Source organism: Adiantum capillus-veneris, chromosome 17, assembly GCF_014529385.1.
Source record: "Adiantum capillus-veneris isolate H3 chromosome 17, ASM1452938v2, whole genome shotgun sequence".
NCBI classification, from domain to species: domain Eukaryota; kingdom Viridiplantae; phylum Streptophyta; class Polypodiopsida; order Polypodiales; family Pteridaceae; genus Adiantum; species Adiantum capillus-veneris.
In genome coordinates, this window is record NC_140947.1 from 92,273,831 (window position 1) to 92,292,928 (window position 19,098).

General features: G+C 44.5%; 2 protein-coding genes across 4 annotated transcripts in view; one reads left to right on the top strand and one right to left on the bottom strand.

Annotated features, from left to right (window-relative positions):
* Positions 1–19,098, top strand: part of LOC147437706 (uncharacterized) — a 154,128-nt gene that overhangs the window by 129,422 nt on the left and 5,608 nt on the right. The gene's annotated exons all lie outside the window — the stretch shown is intronic.
* Positions 1–19,098, bottom strand: part of LOC147437708 (transcription factor-like protein) — a 54,224-nt gene that overhangs the window by 7,650 nt on the left and 27,476 nt on the right. For 2 of the 3 annotated variants that reach the window (XM_086487206.1, XM_086487204.1), the window contains one exon: positions 7,301–7,381. The exons of the other annotated variant lie outside the window; for it this stretch is intronic. In XM_086487206.1, the coding sequence (XP_086343332.1) occupies positions 7,301–7,381 (81 nt within the window). The remainder of the gene's footprint in view (positions 1–7,300; positions 7,382–19,098) is intronic. 3 annotated transcript variants of the gene reach the window in all.

Below are 19,098 nucleotides of genomic sequence, written 5' to 3' on the forward strand. Positions count from 1 at the left end.
ATCGAGAGAAGCAGGAGTGGAAGGAGAAGCAAGAGGCCAGCAGCCAGCACGAAGGAGTACCCACATTCATACCAAAGGCACCCTCATTGACAGGGCGATTGAGCTTAGGAAATCAAGACGACCACGATCGAGATGCAGAAGCACACTTCACCGGAGGAGACTACAACAAAGGATTAGAAGCCTTCTAGCCAGACACCCAGAATGCTCCTAAGAAGTTTATTTATACTTTGTATTTAGTTTTTCACATTCACATTTATTTTCACACTTAGTACTTGGGTACTAAGGTACCCAGACATTGTAACAGATTCACCACTTTTGTATCAGTTTGGTCTCATAGGTCATTCTGGCCTTTTGAAGACGTTAATATAACATTTCATTTCATTTCATTTCTCTCTCTATGTGTGTTTACAAAAGAAGTGGGGCTTGGTACCCTTTTGTATTATGTGATCAAAATTACAGGCCCGAAGGCATCACATCAGCCCGTAGGCATACAAGGATAACGGATCTGATAGTGGAAAAACCCTTGAGATATTCAGTGATTACAAACCATAAGGGTAAAACTACCAACGATGCAATGTTACAAAAGATGGATGATACAACAAAAGCTAGGAGCAAGGGAGTGAGGGAGTGAGGGAAGAAAGCAGTAAAGAGCTTAAGCAGAAACAAGCCACCTAGATGTCAACAAGAGGCCCAAAGAATCTTCGACAACGAGCGCTAGATCTCCAAGGCCGTATACAATGGCGCCTCCCAACAGAAGAGACATCACCATTGCAAGAAGACTCGGCACCAAAAATCCGGGGGAGAGAGAGAGAGAGAGAGAGAGAGAGAGAGAGAGAGAGAGAGAGAGAGATGAAATGAAATGTTATATTAACGTCTTCAAAAGGCCAGAATGACCTATGAGACCAAACTGATACAAAAGTGGTGAATCTGTTACAATGTCTGGGTACTTTAGTCATTTCACACACACACACACACACAGAGGTGCAGCATAAGTGTTAAAGGATTTAGCTTGGATCTAGTACTCTGCACAAACACAAGGTTACTTTACTTCTTTTGAAAAGAGAAACTGAACTGAACACAATGAACGAGAGAGGTAGAGAGAGAAAAAAGAGAGACGACACGGCATGTTGGGTCCCACCCACCCCTAAGGGCCCCCTTGCTTTGTTGCCAGAGCAAGTACTTGCACAATGCTCTGAACATGCACATCCTGCTAGAGGCTCACAAATGCCAGGCTAGGTCCTAAGCTAAACTAGGACTGACGCTAGAGTGTAGCATTAGCTTGTCCATGTGACACATCTCTAGTGGTGCGCGCGCGCGCCAGAGAGAGAGAGAGAGAGAGAGAGAGAGAGAGAGAGAGAGAGAGAGAGAGAGAGGGGGGGGGGGTTTGGGGGGAGCGACCTCCATGTGGTGGGCCTTGGACGCAATGGATTGATTTTCCACTGACTAACAACTCCCCACCTTAAGCAACCACTGTAATTCCGGCTACGGTGGTCGCTTAAGGTTTACAGAACCGTAGGTGCTCTACTTGGCCGGCTTCGCCAAATGTCTATTCCCCTCTTATGTTATCACTACTGCCTGCGACGCTTTCTTTCTTTCTGTTTTGCTGACGCACATATTTTTCTTTGTTTCTCATGATTTCTGTTTGTTTAGCTTGCTTGCTTGTATGCGCTTTATTTCTTTTGTGTGCGATGCTTGTGCTTTTGGATCTTCATGTGCTTGGGGTGAGTGCGTTCTGCATGACTGCTTGTGGTTGAGGTGTGTGTGCGTGTATGTTTGCTCGTTCTGTCTGTTTATTGCTTGTTCTTTATTGTTTTTTCTCCCGTTTGATGGGTGATTTAGGTTTGGAATTGGTTTGATGGGTGTGGGTTGGGCGATTTTTGCCTCGCCTTCAGATTTGCACAATATATTGCTTGTGCTTGCAGTTTAAAGAATGTCATGGTCTTGTTGATCATTCCTAGGGATGACTAGAGACTCTGTGTGTGTGTGTGTGTGTGTGTGTCTAAAATAAATAAATATATTTATTTATCCTTGTGTGCAATCTGTCAATGGCTCGCCTCACTATCTCTGTTGTGAAGAAAGTGGAAGTGGCAGGACAAGGCGTCAACAGGTCTAATAAATATCTCTCTCAAGTTGAGCTAAGAAAGCTCTCTTCTTTTGCCGTATAAGGCGTCAAAAGAGTATATGCGACTGCCCATGTGTGATCTTTCCGAAAGTCACCTTTCTCTATAGTCAAGCTCTCGTCTCTTGACACTCATCATCGTACCAACTATTTTGAGGTGCCCTCCTCCTCTCTAACACTGACCCAAATGTAATCGGCACTCTCTTCTCTACGAACCACTTGAATGATAGGGTGGGTGTAACTCCTCCCCAAATAGCATTGCTACTACTCCTGATCCTTTGCTATTGTGCTCATTACGAGCCACATGTCTACATGTGCTCTCCCATTGTATCCAATGACCTCGTGAGTGTGCTCTCTAGGCTTTGACGCGTCTCTGAATAGAAAATAATGTCCCCCCTTTGAAGGAATCCTCAAAGGCTCCGATATCCAATCGTAATGAGTTGTTGCAATCCCATAGGTTGTGCATCATCATGCGGTGCGTTTGTCAAGTATATCACTTTGCCTCCTCTATAGAAGGCGAGTTTTCCCTTCTCTCTGGCAACGAGGATCTCGGGCATGCTCGTAGTGAAACGAATGATAGAGGCATGTTGCTGGGAGCAACACGACAACTAGGGTTACAGAGCAACGCAACTGGAGATAGGTGACAGGCTGTGCACGCAAAAGAGTGATTGTGCAAGCTAGGGTTTAGACGGCCTTTATTAGGGTTTTGACAACAAGATCTCTTTCTATTTGCAAAAAAAGTAGGGCTTGGTACCCTTTTGTATTACGTAATCAAAATTACAAGCCCGAAGCCATTAGATCAGCCCATAGGCATACAAGGATAACGGATTTGATAGTGAAAAAAACTATGAGATATTCAATGATTACAAACCACAAGGGAAAATCTAACAATGATTCAATGTTACAAAAAATGGGTGATACAACAACAACTAGGAGCAAGGGAGTGAGGGAAGAAAGTAATAGAGAGCTAAGGTAGAAACAGGCCACCCAAACGTCGAGAAGAGGCCGAAAATCTCTAATAGCCAACTCCAAATCTCCAAGGCCCTATACAATTGCCCATCCCAGTTGAAGAGACATCACGACCCCAAGAAGGTTCTGCACCAAAAATCCAGGAGAGAGAGAGCCTCTAATCATCCCTTGCAATGATCAACAGGGCTATGACATTTTTCAACCTGCAAGCAGAAGCAGTATATGGTGCAAATCTGAAGGCAAGGTAAAAAACCGCCAGACACACAAGCCCATTCCTGTCCCGTATCAAAATGTACAATACATCTCATAATGTTTTCTATTCTAGCGTTTTTTTTGCTCGAAACGTATTCTATTCTAATATCTTTTGCTAGTTGATCAAGTGTATTTAAAAGCTTCATGGTGCTTGTCTAAGTATACTATTGTTAAACATCGAAGAGTCATTGAGGAGATGCATGATCCCGCTTCATTTATCCTTATTAAAGTATCATATCTAAAGAGTTGACGTACTTTATGTTTGATTCTCAAAAATACGTCTAGTACTTGTATTGTGCACCACGTATTAAACGTCCCGTCCCGTGCCTTGGCTGCTATGAATCTAAATCACTTTCAAATAGGAGAGGGAAAAAAAAAAAAGAACAAGCAATAAATAGGCAATACAGGCAAACATACACGCACACACACCTCAACCACAAGCAGTCATGCACAACGCACTCACCCCAAGCACATGCAAATCCACAAGCACAAGCATCACACAAAAAAGAAATAAGGCGCATACAAGCAAGCAAGCTAAACAAACAGAAACCAAGAGAAACAAAGCAAAATACCTACATAAGAATAGCAAACAAAACGTGAGTAAAGAAACCGTCGCAGGTAGCAAATGTGACATAAGAGGGGGAACAAACATTTGGTGAAATCATGCAAATTGCAGTTAATATCAAAGTCAACCATGAATTGAATGTATAATGTGATAGAGAGCTTATGATGTATTTGAAACTTAAGTCTTAAAACTTACACAAAGAATGGAAGGCAACCTTACAAGAAAAATTTTGGTCTTCAAAGAAACCGAAGTTTCAAGAAACGCAAGGTTTCAGAAACGTTTCCTCAAGATCTTTTGTAGAAGGAACAGATTTCTTGGCAACTATGGACAGAGATAACAAAGTTGAGCAAGGTCTTCCACAAGATTGCCCATGATAGATTGTTTAAGGGAGCATAAGTGATATCTACCAGCGGGGCCTCGTCTCACTTTTGTTGATGCAAGAGAGTGGCCATAGAGCATGCGGATAGAGGCTCAACCAAGCCACACAAAAGATCTATGAGCTTGAGGAGCAGATACATGATTTCTCTTTTCACGGACAAGGTTCTTGACGGACTTAGGTTGGGGATCCAGTCACTAGTGAGTTTGAGATCAATGGTCCTTGGCACTTGCCCTCCGGGGTGCGCCAACTCCAAAGACAGGATGAGTCTTTGGTTCAAATCCGATTGAGATCAAAGCAATCACTACACTTTTTTATAGTGACCTTTTATCCATAGAGGTCCGAGGAGAGCCTTTAGAGCACAGTAATGCTTCTCGGACAAAGGTATGGGCTTATGTTAGGTAGAGGGTTAGGGATGGTATGTGCGTTGAGCTCACGAGGACATTCTTGAAGACTTGACTTGTTGGATGCGTGGAGGGTCTTATCACAACAAAGTTTTCCTAGAGAGGATGGTCTTACTCTTGTTTTTTTCCTGCGCTACTTGGGTCCTTGGTTATGCAGTGGTTTCCAGCATATGATAATACAAGCATGACATCGTGATGCTGAAGCTTGTCAGAGGGATTGATCTATCTTATCCCCAAGGAGGGAAGGGCAACTAGATGACATTAGACAATGGAAACTGATTATGATCCTTAACTCAGACTACAAAATCCTTGCAAAGATTCTGAGTTTGGGGGTCGAGTCATTGCTTGGATTTATCATTTGATTCATGCCGCGTAGACTAAGTTTGTCAAGGACGGAGTCTCCTTCACTTTTGGGAGGACAAGCCTTCGCTCATATGCATGATGAAGAGCTGATGTTTTTGTTGGATTTTGAGAATTGGGTGGATTGGAGTTTCTCAAGGGGACTATGCTGCCACTATGATTCTCTGAGGCTTGGATCAGGGAAGTGGCAGCATTATATTCCACCACACACCAGGTATTGATTGCAAGAGGGAGAGGGCCGAGCTTTGCACTTGCCCAACTTTGTTAGAGAGGGCTGCCCAGTATTCAGGAGAATTCATTTTGCAACCATATGCAATTCCTATTATGGATTTTCCAAGAGGAAAATCTGAAATTTTGAGCTAAATTTTACTAATATTACACTATTTTACTCAAGATTCACAAGCATCTTCCCTTTTCTCCTCTTGACCGGCACTTCTGAATTTCAGAGTGGCACAATTGTAAGCTGAAACACTTGCCCCGATCAAAGGGGCTGCCCCCTTGTGATTACTTTGTTCTTGTTTGCCATGTAGGGCCTAAGTAGCTATCTCATGCTCACTAGATTGGGCTCAGAGGGTTGCCTGTGCCTATTTGTGATGAGGAGCTTCTGGATGCAGACTTTGATGGTGACACTCCAATGTACCCGAATGGCAAGGAGGCCAATCTTCAGAGGAATCAATCTCTAAGATGATCATCTCAACACCAGGGGCAATATCACACTGCAATGAAACAATATCTGCATCCAAACAACTGCAAGTTGTCCACTGAAGAATTGAAAAGCAGAATTCCAACCAGCCCAATCAGTGTGTGACCTCTCTCAAGTTTGGCTCCCATCTGCACCCAAAATGGATCAGCTCCAGAACAAAGGCTGACACTTAAACCTCTTCTAAAAATGAAGGCGCCTTCTGGAGCAAGCCCTTGTGAATGCAAAACCACACCTTCAACAAGGACTCATGCAAGGAAAACAAGCCAAAGACAGCGACATCCGGCCTTCCAAGGCTCATCCTTTGCAAAAATACGCCAGACTATTGAGATTATAAGGCAAACCATGACTCAGATCAACAATGCCAAAACCTCCCTGTCAACGAGGCAAGGTAGCAGTAAGCCAGGCAGCAAAGGCTCCAGTATAACACGAGCCTTTAAACCACCCCACAAGAAATTCTGATACCAACAGCCTCAACTGAGATACAAACCCAAAATTCAGCGTCAAGTGAGAAACAAGGGTACCAACGAATGGCCCCTGGTTACAGCAAATGCTCTCCCTGTCCAGGATAAATGTGTCAAGGATAAATGTTAAGCTGACCAGTGACACTTTTACTGAATAGACTCTATTACTAGAGGAAACTGATGAGCAGGTTGTTTTCTTCCTCAAGATTTGCAATGAGCCTGAAAAAAGCCCATCCAAGCAACCAAAGACGTAGACCATCAGACTGCAAAGGCCAAAAAGTTGCCCCCAAATGCCCCATTTCATGATGATGCAGACGGGATGATGCATTTCTATGTCAAAAGGCAGCTTTCCATCTGTTGCTTTGGCTTCTTGAATCCCTCTTCTCATGAGCAGATGCAGCAGGTTGCATTTTTTACCTTGAATCATCTCTTACTGGCAGCTTTATGTCTGTCGCTTTGGCTTATCCAACCCCTTTTATTGCAGTCTTCAGGTGCAGTTGCACTAGGTTCTGATTTTGTCCCTTACTGGCATCATATCTTCTTCCATTCCAGGTCTTCTTCACATGAAGTTTGTGGCCACTGGATAAAATTGTGCAATCGTCTTCATGTTCCCTTTCAATAGAGGTCCCATGCCCCCCTGGTAACCCAGTTTTTGTGCAGGATTGCCTGATTTCACCTGTTGCCGTTGCTTGTTACCATGATGAAGTTCAAAACAAGTTTGTATTAAGGACCATTTTGTCCTTAAGAAGACACTGATAAAACCCTCCATCCCCCCCTCCTCCCCCCAAAAAAGAAAAGAAGACCCCTACGATATCCCTACGGTGTCCATACTTAATGAATAATGGTTTCAAAAACATGGGAGACACTGTTGAAAGCTCAAATACAGTATAACCCTGATATTTGGGAAGCAAAACTAAGGGGCAAAATAAGATTGTGTACGTCTATTTTCTGGTCACTATGTTTACAACGCATGTTTAAGTCCCTTACATGAAGTGGCATTGGAAGTGAACTACTGTCCTATTTCAACCACAATTTAATTCAGAATGCTATTATTTTACTCAGAATACAATACAGGAGGTCTACAACTTGACCTGATCAGAAACAGTTTCTGGAACAGAGGGCTGCTTCTGTGCATAGTAAGGGTGAGCATTTTGCTGCAAGAAAGTAATTATCTGCCAGCACAACAAATGTATGTCTATCAAGATTCTTGTGTTCGCCTTATCATAATTGAACCAAAACGAATTTATCATCTGACTGCACTGCAGACTTTGGAGCTGGTCTACAATGACCAAACAACCAAGCACAAAAAAATTCAACCTGATATACTCTATTAAGTTTTTAATAGAACTAAAACTTACAAGTTACTCGAGAATAAGTACTTTCTCACAATTGTTTGATATAACAGTAACTGAAGACGCAAGACCCTTCATTTATCGATACATGTTAAGCACAAGAACTACAATGCAAATTATGCAACTACCTACTGTCAACCTCAGAATAACTTCTGTAAGAAAGGATGGTCAAGACAGATGACTTTCATCTAAATCAGACTGCTTTTTGAAGCATGCAATACCTAGAATTTGCCAAAAGGTGTTGCCATCATCAAATATACCTATTACCTCCCAATGTACTTCACTCGCACGTCATAGATACATGTTTAGCACCAAGAATTAAAATGCAAATTATGCGACTTGCTACTATCGACCTCAAAATAACATCTGTGAGAAAGGATTGTCCAAACACAACTTTCCTCTAAATCAGTCCAACTTCTGGAGCATGCAATACTTAGAAAATGTATTCTAAACCAGCCAAAAGGTGTTTTCATCATCAAAAATGCTTCCCACGTTACTTCGCTTGCACTTATTGCATGTTTCATTATTCTTTCATTATCAGGTACAACGGCTTGTGTAGAATGAATTTACACTGTCAGCAACAAAAGGATGTTTATTAGGCTGTACATGAGGGTATGAAACTTGATGAGGATGAATCCTGCCAGGTATAAGGTCAATTTCATGATCAATTGGACACCAAGAAGGTTGTATTGGGCTCCACGTAAGCAATGAGATTGATATAGATGTCCAAAACCGAATCTTATAGCATTAAAAAAGCTGCAACATTTGCATGATGCTTTTGGGCTGAAGTGCAGAAACAATCTCTCTTGAGTATTCATAAAGGTGACACTTAGCAGAGGGTATCCTTCAAAGACGATGCTTTGCTTCAGGTACAGTTGTTCATATACCTCCTGGATGCACTTGCCATATAGTGCAGTAGGAGCAGAGACAGCAAGCAAATGTGCGGGGGGAGACAGAAGGGACAGGAAGGCCTAGGTGGGTCTTCAATATCTGGTACTTCTAGAAGGCAAAGAACACATGCAGAGAAAGCAAGGAGAAGAGAGGCAATGAAAATAAAAACGGCGATGACAGAGGCAAGTGGTGGTGCCTCGTGTCATGCATGTATATAGGAGCAACTTAATGACATCGTCTTCAGCTACCCCCTCTTCTTCAACTCAGGACCTACATCTCTTTGAGTGTGTGATGATGTGGCCTATGCCAAGAGACCAATTGAAATGATTTTCCTCTTGATGTGGTTATGAAACAGTATAAGGAGACATGTCCACCTCTTGTTTTTGGTAGGATTATTTATGTTAGGAGACTTAAAGAGGTTGAATACCAAAAAATGGTTTGGTTATGGAAAGCTCTCGGTAGCAACTAAGTACAGTAAGGAGGTGAGCTCCAAGGTCACTACCAATAGGGGTGCTGAAGAATCCATGTAAAGCCAGCCCTCCATGACATGATAGCTATATATGGACTCTAGCTCCTATGTGAAATGACGGGAGCCAGCAGACTGAGTAGAGAGAGACATGAAATCGGCCGAGATAATAATGCTCCATATTGGTTGGAAACCGAAGTTTTAGCGCTCGTTTTTAAGTGTAAGGTCTAAAACCTTTAAAAATGGGTGGTCAGGCCATTCTAAACACGGCCAGAGTTAATAAACATAAAAATAAATTCAGCAACTAGCCTGAGAAAAAGAAAGACGGTGTGGGCAGTTCTGCAAGCCTTCTCTCTCTCTCTCTCTCTCTCTCTCTCTCTCTCTCTCTCTCTCAAAGTACACAGTGTGGGCAGTTCTGCAAGCCTTCTCTCTTTTTTTTTGAACCCCTCCCCGACCCCTCCCCAACTCTCTCTACCATACCTTACACCCCCCCCCCCCCCCCCCCCCCCGGGCCCCTACCGCCTCACGCTCCACCACCCGCCGCGCCCATCGCTATTGTGGGTGCACACGCACACCTAGTGACCCCCTTGCGGACGACCCCCCCACTCGCTCAGCTACCGCACCCGCTGCTAGGGTGGGTGCACACGTCATCAAACTCCCTTGCGAACGGCGACCAAGCATGAGGAAGATGAACGATAAAGCCGACCCCCTGGAGGATGCCATTCAAAAATGCAAAGAGGAAATGACGGAGACCGTTACCAAGTTGAACAGCAATCTCTGGGGCACAATAAACATACTCGAAGGACGCGTGCTGATCCAAGAGAGAAAGATAAGCACGCTGGAAGACCGAGTGACGGCCCAAGAGGAAGAGATCGCGTCACTCAAGAAAGATCTCGCCGAAGCACGATCAAGAAACACACTGGAAGAGGGCGAACTGCAACCCTCAGTAATCGACGAAATCAACACGATCAAGGAACAAGTACGCGCCATCAAAGAGGGAGAAGAGCAGCACAAAGAAATGACGACTTCTTGGGTGGAAGTTCTTACCAAAACTCAACAGAAGGCGGACGAAGCCGAGAAATGGATAAAGGTGGCCAAGAAAGGAAAAGGCAAGGAGATAACGCTCACGTCCACACCCAACAACATCATCAATCAGACACTAGAGCAGGAGCAGAGGAGAAGGGTGCGCGCTTTACATGTGAGAATTTGCGGTCTTAACGACAAAGGCAATGTGGAAGAAGAAGTAAAAGAACTCACAACCTTGATGGGGATTCCTAAGCCGACGCACACAAGGGCATGGAGAGTGGGCAACATAAAGAAAAATGGAAGCAGTGGAGAAACCTCAAAAGAAAGAGCACTCATCCTCAGCTTTCCCTCCATGGAAGCAAAGAAGTCATTCTTGAAGAAAAGACCAACTCTTAAAGAGACTGGCATCTTTCTCGGGGATGATCTCACCCTCTCGCAGATCGCTCATATGTAGGAAGTAATGCCGGAGATTAGAGCGGCAACGGAAAAAGGCAAGATCGCTTTTTACCGAGACGGAGAGGTGGTAATACTAGAGCGATGCTCCACATGACGGTGCGAGACTTATGGGACCACACTCGAAGTAGCTGCCTGGAACTGCAATGGATCTATGCGTCTTGATGTGGATGCCTTTGAGGATAGCTTTACAGGAAGAGACATCATCTTTTACTCTGAGACACGCCAGGCCCCTGGGCAATCCATGCCTCACATCAGTGGATACAGGTGGGAGACAGCCTACAGACAAGAGACACGCTCAGAGCACAGAGGGCAGGGCTCGGGGGGAGTGGCAGTGTTATTTAGAGAGGATCTGCAGCCATTGATACATATAGCCCGTAGGGACGAGCAAGCTAGGTGCATGTGGGTGAGACTGAAAGCAAAGACAAGCAGATACCTCTATGTAGCTATTTGCTACTTTCCCCCGAGTACATCAGTTTATGCATCACCCAGAGGACAGTCCCCTTTCTCTATTTTGGATGATGACATATGGGAGTTCTCTAGGGACGGTGACATTATCATTCTAGGGGACTTCAATGCTAGGACTGCCCATCACCAGGCAGTGTTTTATGATACTTCAGAGGAGATGCTAAGAGAACTAGATGTGGTAGAGACGGGCCTTTCTAGAATATCACACGATATGGAATATACTGAGTATGGGCGACACCTGATAGACATGGGCACTGCACATGGATTGGCCATCTTGACGGCCTACAGAGATTTCCTGCAACGGGAGGATTTACATGCTTCCCACACAGACATGGAGCCAGCACAGTGGACTATGTCATGGCACAGCCGAATCTCATCTCCAGTATCCAGGATCTCACAGTTGGGCCCAGACCGGTCGGGGTGGCAGTGGATCATGCTCTGGTGTCAATGACCATCTCCTTCCAATTCAGTGTAGCACATAGGCCACGAGTAGTAGCCCCTACTCGCTACACATTCACACGGGAGACGGATTCTGTATACATGGACGGAATCTACAGACGCCTATGCACTGAGGACTCGGGGCGACCTCTGGAGGAGCTAACTACTATACTGGCACAGACATTACATGAGGCAACAGCAGAAGCATACCCACACACCCAGCCTGAGCAGAGCCGGCGATCAGGGAGCATGCCTCAGAACAGCTGCTACGATGAGGAGTGCCGCCAGACTAGAGCCAGATTTCAGAGGGAGGTGCTGTTGGGAGACGTCACTCACAGACAGTCATAGATTAACTTCCGACGCCTGGTGCGGCGGAAGAAGAGGGCTTTTTTGGCTCGACTTGAGCAGGATCTATATCAACTATTCTTGAGTCAGGACTCGCGTGAGGCGTGGCGGCTCTTTCACGAGCAATCCCCCCCCCCCCCCCCCCCTCTACTATTTCCTCCGCAGAGACCTGGCGGCAGTACGCATCATCTTTGTACACAGTACCTGGACAGCCGCCCCTCCCCAACCCCCCCCGATCCATGCCCACACGCATGTGTCTTTTTCACCGCCGTTGAGATGGTGAAGAAGGCTATTGACAGGATGAAGACTGGGAGAGCATATGATCATGATGGCCTAAACGTTGAGCATTTCATGCATGCCAAAGACCTACTAGCAGAGCTTCTAGCAGTTCTGTTTAACCGGGCCATCTGTGAGGGCCTACCGGACACTTGGAGCCTATCTACGATCGTACCTATCTTCAAATCAGGAGACCCCATGGAGCCTCGGAATTATCGCACTATTATGATTGAGCACACACTAGCACGGTTGTATGCATCCATTCTGGAGCAACAGCTGAGTAGATGGGCAGAGAGGGAAGGAATACGTGCAACTGGGCAGGCAAGATTCAAGAGAGGCTTCTCTACTCTTGACCATATCCTAACACTCAGGGCCATCATCGAAGAAGGCAGATCTCATGGGAGACGGATCTATTGTAGCTTTGTGGACTTCCGCAAAGCTTTCGACACGGTACCCAGAGCTAGACTGATGCGCAGATTACAGGAAATGGGAGTACCCACAGAACTCATTTGGGGGATCATGGCATTGTACAGATCAGTAGTAGGGCATGTACGCACCTCGGAGGGACTTTCTACACCGGTTCACTCCACTATTGGGGTGAAGCAGGGCTGCCCGCTCTCTCCTACTCTTTTCGGTATGTATGTGGATGAGCTTTCTGACTATGTTGACAGCGATTGGGATAAAGGTGCTCAGTTGGCAGGGACATGGATTCCACTTTTGTTATATGCTGATGACATAGTGTTGATCTCCGAATCCCCAGAGGGAATGCAACGTCAATTGGATGCTTTGCATACGTTTGCCCACGAAAGTGGTTTGTCAGTCAATCTGGGTAAAACCAAGGTTATGGTGTTAATACCACCCCACAGTAGATCACGAGGTCAGCACCTACATTCACATACGGCCAGGAGACTGTGGAGTACACAGACGCTTACACTTACCTTGGAGTGGTTTTTAGCGGACCTGCATTCTCACTCAGAAGAGCAGCAGAGACCAGACTTACTAGAGCCCACGCAGCATTGGGTAGATTGGAGAGGATGTGTTCGCAGGTTCAGTTTCAGGAGCCCCGGACGAAGCTCTGGCTCTTTGACACCTTGGTGGCTTCAGCATTGCTCTATGGAACCAAGATATGGGGACCTTCACTAGATCACCACGGGAGGCCAGGTCGCTCAGACGGATGGCGGAACACAGAGAAACCTCTCGTCTCTATGATCTCGCGGCTCATTAGAGCCAAGGCATCAGTACCACGGGCCATTATCCGAGCAGAGCTAGCGGCCCCCCCCCACTTGTGGTGGAGGCGCTCACCATATCAGTCTCCTTCATAAACCGCACATGGGCGCTTCCTAGAGACAGATATGCTCGCATAGCACTTGAATCCTCTTGACAGTTAGCCATACAAGGAGATACAACATGCTGGTATGGGGAGATGACATCATGGTTTCAAGCACATGGGTTCAGCATAGACAGGCTGCCACCATTCCATTACTCATTGGATGCACCATCTCTCACTCTTACACAGTCAGAGATCACCAAGCTCATCTGCCAAGACCTGACCCAGCTAGACACCAGGAGGACATGGATACAACCAGCACAAGAATTGGGCACGAAGATGGCTTTCTACGCAGACCACCTCCTCCAGCTTACGGAAGATGGTTTTGTGGCGAGACCCAGATACATGGATACCAACTTGTCTCAGGGATACAATGTGCTATTGGCCAGTTACGCACATCTTCTCACCAGTTGTGGATTGAGACTGGGAGATACAGCGGAGTACCAGCAGAGGACAGGACATGCCCCTTGTGTAACATGGAACCTGAGACAGAGCTACACTATACATGCCGCTGCCCGGTCTACTACGAGATACGAGGCCGCTTCCATTGCTTGTTCAGAGAGGGTTTTGGACCACTCTCAAGAGTCATGGGATACGAAGATCAGAGATGTCTGGGTTTGTTCTTGCTCGAGCTGCGCAGACACAGAGATAGCCTGATGAATGGCGAGGCAAGCCAGTCTCAAAGACGGATCACAGACTTCTTCATAGCAGACACGGGACAGCCGCAAGAGCCACTCCCATAGCAGAGCTCCCCCTCGTCTCACACCAGAGGCACACTGATTGACCGAGCGATTGAACTGGGGAAATCCAAGCGCCCGCGACTGCGAAGAACTACACACCATCGACGGAGGCTACGACAAAAAATTCGGAGCACGCTGGCCAGGCATGCACGACGCCCGGTCAGACTACTAACCGTGGAGGAAATTGATGAGATTCGCCAACGACCGATGCTAGATCTCTTGTGATTCAGCTATCCCAACAAGCCGTCCATTTTTCTGCTTAGTTTTTGCTTGACTCACATCGACAAACTTAGGACCCCATAGTATATATCTTTGTTTTGTACTGTTGTTAGGTTATTTTGTTACTCTGACTTTGTATCAAATCCACCACTTTGTAACTTTCAGGTCTCATAGGTCATTATGGCCTTTTGAAGACGTTAATATAACATTTCATTTCTCTCTCTCTCTCTCTCTCTCTCTCTCTCTCTCTCTCTCTCTCTCTCTCTCTCTCTCTCTCTCTCTCTCTCTCTCAAAAAACGCAGCCGTTTTTTGACCTAGTAGACAGCAGTCCACTCTTTTGATCATAACTTCTTCATCGGAACTCCGATTTGGGTGATCTATAGCTTCAATCAAAGAGCACGAAGTCCTCTACGCATTGATGTAAAGACAGAAATTTTCGGAGTTATGGAAGGCATTTCTGTAGCAGCATTTCAGAAGTGAACAGGTTCAACAAAATTGATTCTCATCTCCTATTTTACATACAATGTCTTCCGGCACTCGCAAGGGTTCTTCTTCTTCAACAAGGCCCACAACCATTGTGAAAAATGATCCAAATGAAAAATGATCCAAAATCTCCTAAGTGTGGAGATAGCAACACAACCACCCAACCAACGACATCGGAAACCATGATCATGGCGTACTTGGTATCATTGCAAGAGACCGTAAACAAACAAGGCGAAGACTTACGAGCACTTGCAATGGAGAATAGCACACTAAGGGTACTTGTGGTTGAGAATGAGAATCTCAAGAGGACACTTGAGATGCAAACAACACGTTTGATGCAACTTGAAGAGGAAGTCAAGGAATGTAAACGCTCTCTTGTGGACTTGAATGCTTTGAAGGAGCGGATGAGCAAAGTAGAGCATGACCATGTATTGAAAGAGGAGAAATTTGACACTATCTCTCTCTCTCTCTCTCTCTCAAAAAACGTAGCCGTTTTTTGACCTAGTAGACAGCAGTCCACTCTTTTGATCATAACTTCTTCATCTGAACTCCGATTTGGGTGATCTATAGCCTCAATCAAAGAGCACGAAGTCCTCTACGCATTGATGTAAAGACAGAAATTTTCGGAGTTATGGAAGGCATTTCTGTAGCAGCATTTCAGAAGTGAACAGGTTCAACAAAATTGATTCTCATCTCCTATTTTACATACAATGTCTTCCGGCACTCGCAAGGGTTCTTCTTCTTCAACAAGGTCCACAACCATTGTGAAAAATGATCCAAAATCTCCTAAGTGTGGAGATAGCAACACAACCACCCAACCAACGACATCGGAAACCATGATCATGGCGTACTTGGTATCATTGCAAGAGACCGTAAACAAACAAGGCGAAGACTTACGAGCACTTGCAATCGAGAATGGCACACTAAGGGTACTTGTGGTTGAGAATGAGAATCTCAAGAGGACACTTGAGATGCAAACAACACGTTTGATGCAACTTGAAGAGGAAGTCAAGGAATGTAAACGCTCTCTTGTGGACTTGAATGCTTTGAAGGAGCGGATGAGCAAAGTAGAGCATGACCATGTATTGAAAGAGGAGAAATTTGACACTATGAGCCGGGATGTATGCGACATGAAAAATGTATGCACAAACAAGTCTTGGGCTGATGTATGAGGTAGCAATGTGGTTTCTAATTCCTCACTCATGCAAGCTATGGTTCAAACAAAGAATGTTGAGAATGTGGATGTGGAGGAGTTGAAGGAACGGGAGCGACGTTCCAAGAACATTGTTATTCGTGGAATTCCCGAAGAGAAGCTAGAGACACCTCCTTCTCTTGCCATTGTTATTGAAGATTTCTTCAAAACCCACTTTGGCATGTCCGGAGTTATGGTCTATGGAGCACATAGAGTGGGGAAGCAAGGAGCTCCTCGCTCGGGAGAACGGCCAATTGTATGCACCATGCCGGATGAGACCAAGCGAAAGATTATCCTTGATAATAGTTGGATCTATTTGAGGGATACAAAATGTTTTGTATGTGAAGATCGCACTATTAAGCAACAAAATATGCGTCGCAAGGCATATGAGGAAAAGAATAATAAAAACAAGGAGATCTCTCATGAAGAAAATGTGCCCACGGAGGAGGCAAGTCTCTCAAGCAAATAGGGATGCGTGACCTATGAGACCGAGTTACAATTGAAAATATGCTTTTGGAATTGTAATGGATACCCATGGAATGCGGGGGTTGGCATTGATGAACTAACAAGCAAAGCCGATGTTGTACTTCTTGTTGAAACTTGGAAGCATGATACACAAAGGATTAACGGCTTGGAGGATTACAATGTACATTCATTGATGTGGTCAAAGAATCTCAAGCAACGAAGAGGACAAGGAGGGTTAGCATGTATGGTTAAGAAAGGATTGGAAGATTTTGTATCAATTGTGAAAGATGACAACTACAAACGTTATGTATGGCTGAAAATTATGACACCAAAAAGAGCACCCATTTTTGTAGCCGGTTGCTACATTCCTCATCATGATTCTTCCTTGCTTGCATGGATAGAGATCAACCATTTTCTGATTTGGAAGAGGACATTGCTTATTTCAAAGGTGAAGGTTATGTTATTGTATTTGGGGATATGAATGCTCGCACAAAAACATTGCAACATGATACTCAACAATTTGATATGCCATACATTTCAAGGGAGTTGGAGGAAGTTCACTTGTATGATCGTACTTCAATGGATGAGAAAGAGCCGGATCACTATGGAAAGTTACTTTTACACATGTGTAATAGCACGGGTATGCTCATTGCCAATGGTGTATCTTTGTGGAGTGGAACCAATGGATTTACATGTAGGAGACATAATGGGGATAGTGTGATTGACTATATGCTACTCTCTGAAGCCATCATGTATCGCATAAAGAGTTTTATGTTTGGTCAATGGACCCCGGAATCCGACCATCGCACCTTATGTATTGACCTTTCATGTGGAGAAGCAACTAAGCATGATAATCTCAACCAAAGGAAAGAGAAGTTATCACTATGTATGGATTTCAAGCGGGCACCAATGTACATTGAAATGGTTGAGCAAAAATTATGGATGACAAAGCTTCAATGTGATGCACCATTGGAAACTAAATGGGAAGCTTTCAAGAAAGCTATTTGTTCTTGTGCGGAAGAATGCTTTGCCATAAAACATCTCCATGGTATCAACAAAGATAGATCACGCAAAAGGTGGTTTGATAAAGAATGTCAAAATGCTCGAAAGTCCTTGATAAAGCTTGATGCAACTATGGACAAAGACAACTATCAAAGTCATTTGCATACATACAAGGCATTGATTCAAAAGAAGAGAAGAAGATGGGAAGTAAAGCAACAAGAATTTCAAGTCCAAGAAAAGGCACATGCATGTGGAAGATTTTGGAGAAACTTGAGAGGCAAGCGGGTTGAGAATTTTGGTAACTTGAGTCTAGTGGATATGTACACACATTGTAGGCAATTATATGAGCAAGCAAATACTGAAAAAATGCCATTTTATGATTCACTCCCATGTATGCCGTCTTTTTTTTACTATTGAGGATGTATGCGGTGGGCTTGAAAAGTTGGCCACTCGCAAAGCGGGAGATCTTCAAGGTACCAAGCCGGAGATGATCAAATGGACGGGAGATTTTACCCATGAGTGGATGTGTGATATGTTCAACCTTGCACTTCAACATGGTATGCCTTATGATTGGAGTACTAATTGGGTTAAGCCTTTGCATAAAGGAGGGGATGTAAAGAATGTAAGCAACTATCGGACTATAATGATTGGGTCTCTTATGGTAAAGTTGTTTGGGTGCATAATGGAGATGAAATTGAGTGATTGGGCTGAAGAGAATGACAAGCGTGCAAAGGGACAAGCGGGTTTTCGTCGATGCCATAGCACCATTGATCATCTTGTCACTCTTCGTGTTCTCATGGAGGAAAGTCGGTTGAAAGGCAAGCGATTGTATTGTTGTTTTGTTGACTTTAAGAAAGCCTTTGATATGATTCCACGTAACAATTTGTGGAGAAGGATGGAAGAACTCCAAGTGCCAAGTGAGTTTATGCTTGCGGTTTCTCGAATCTATGAGAAGGTGATTTGTCAATTGCGCATGGGAAGAGAAATTTCAGAAATTTTTGTAAGCACTATTGGGGTTAAACAAGGATGTCCATTGTCACCAACTCTCTTTGGTCTATGCATCGATCAATTAGAACAAATGGTACTTGACTTTATACAAGAAGAAGGCATTGAAGAGGTCACTATTTGCAATGCGGTAATCATGCTTTTGTTGTATGCGGATGATGTAGTGCTTCTAGCACACACTTTAGAAGATGCACAAAAGCTTATGGTTGTCCTTGAGAACTTTTGCTTGCATAGTGGGCTGATTGTAAATGAATCCAAAACAAAGGTTATGCTTGTGAAAACCAACCATAATGAGAAGCCATGCATTGTGTACAACAACGAGACACTTGAAGTTGTTGAGAGCTTTAAGTACCTTGGCCTTGAGGTTCCATCCAATCACAAGTGGCATGAATGTGCTATGCGTCGTTTGGAAGCAGGAAAGAGAGCATATTATGCATTTGAGAACATGTGTAATGCGGGAAACATCAAGTGTTGGGTTCTCAAGAAGTATCTTTTTGATGCATTGGTGACACCGGTTCTTCTTTATGGAGTTGAAGTGTGGGGCGGGAGCATCTCAAAGTCTACTTGGAAAGAGTTTGAGAATGTCCAAAAGCGTTTTCTTACAAACTTTCTCCAAGTTAAGACACAAACACCATATATGCTCCTACTTCTTGAGTTGGGATCTCTTCCAATTGAGGTTATGGGCATGGAAAGGGTTGTGGAGCACATGATAAAGATGCGTCAAAACCCCTCACATCGACT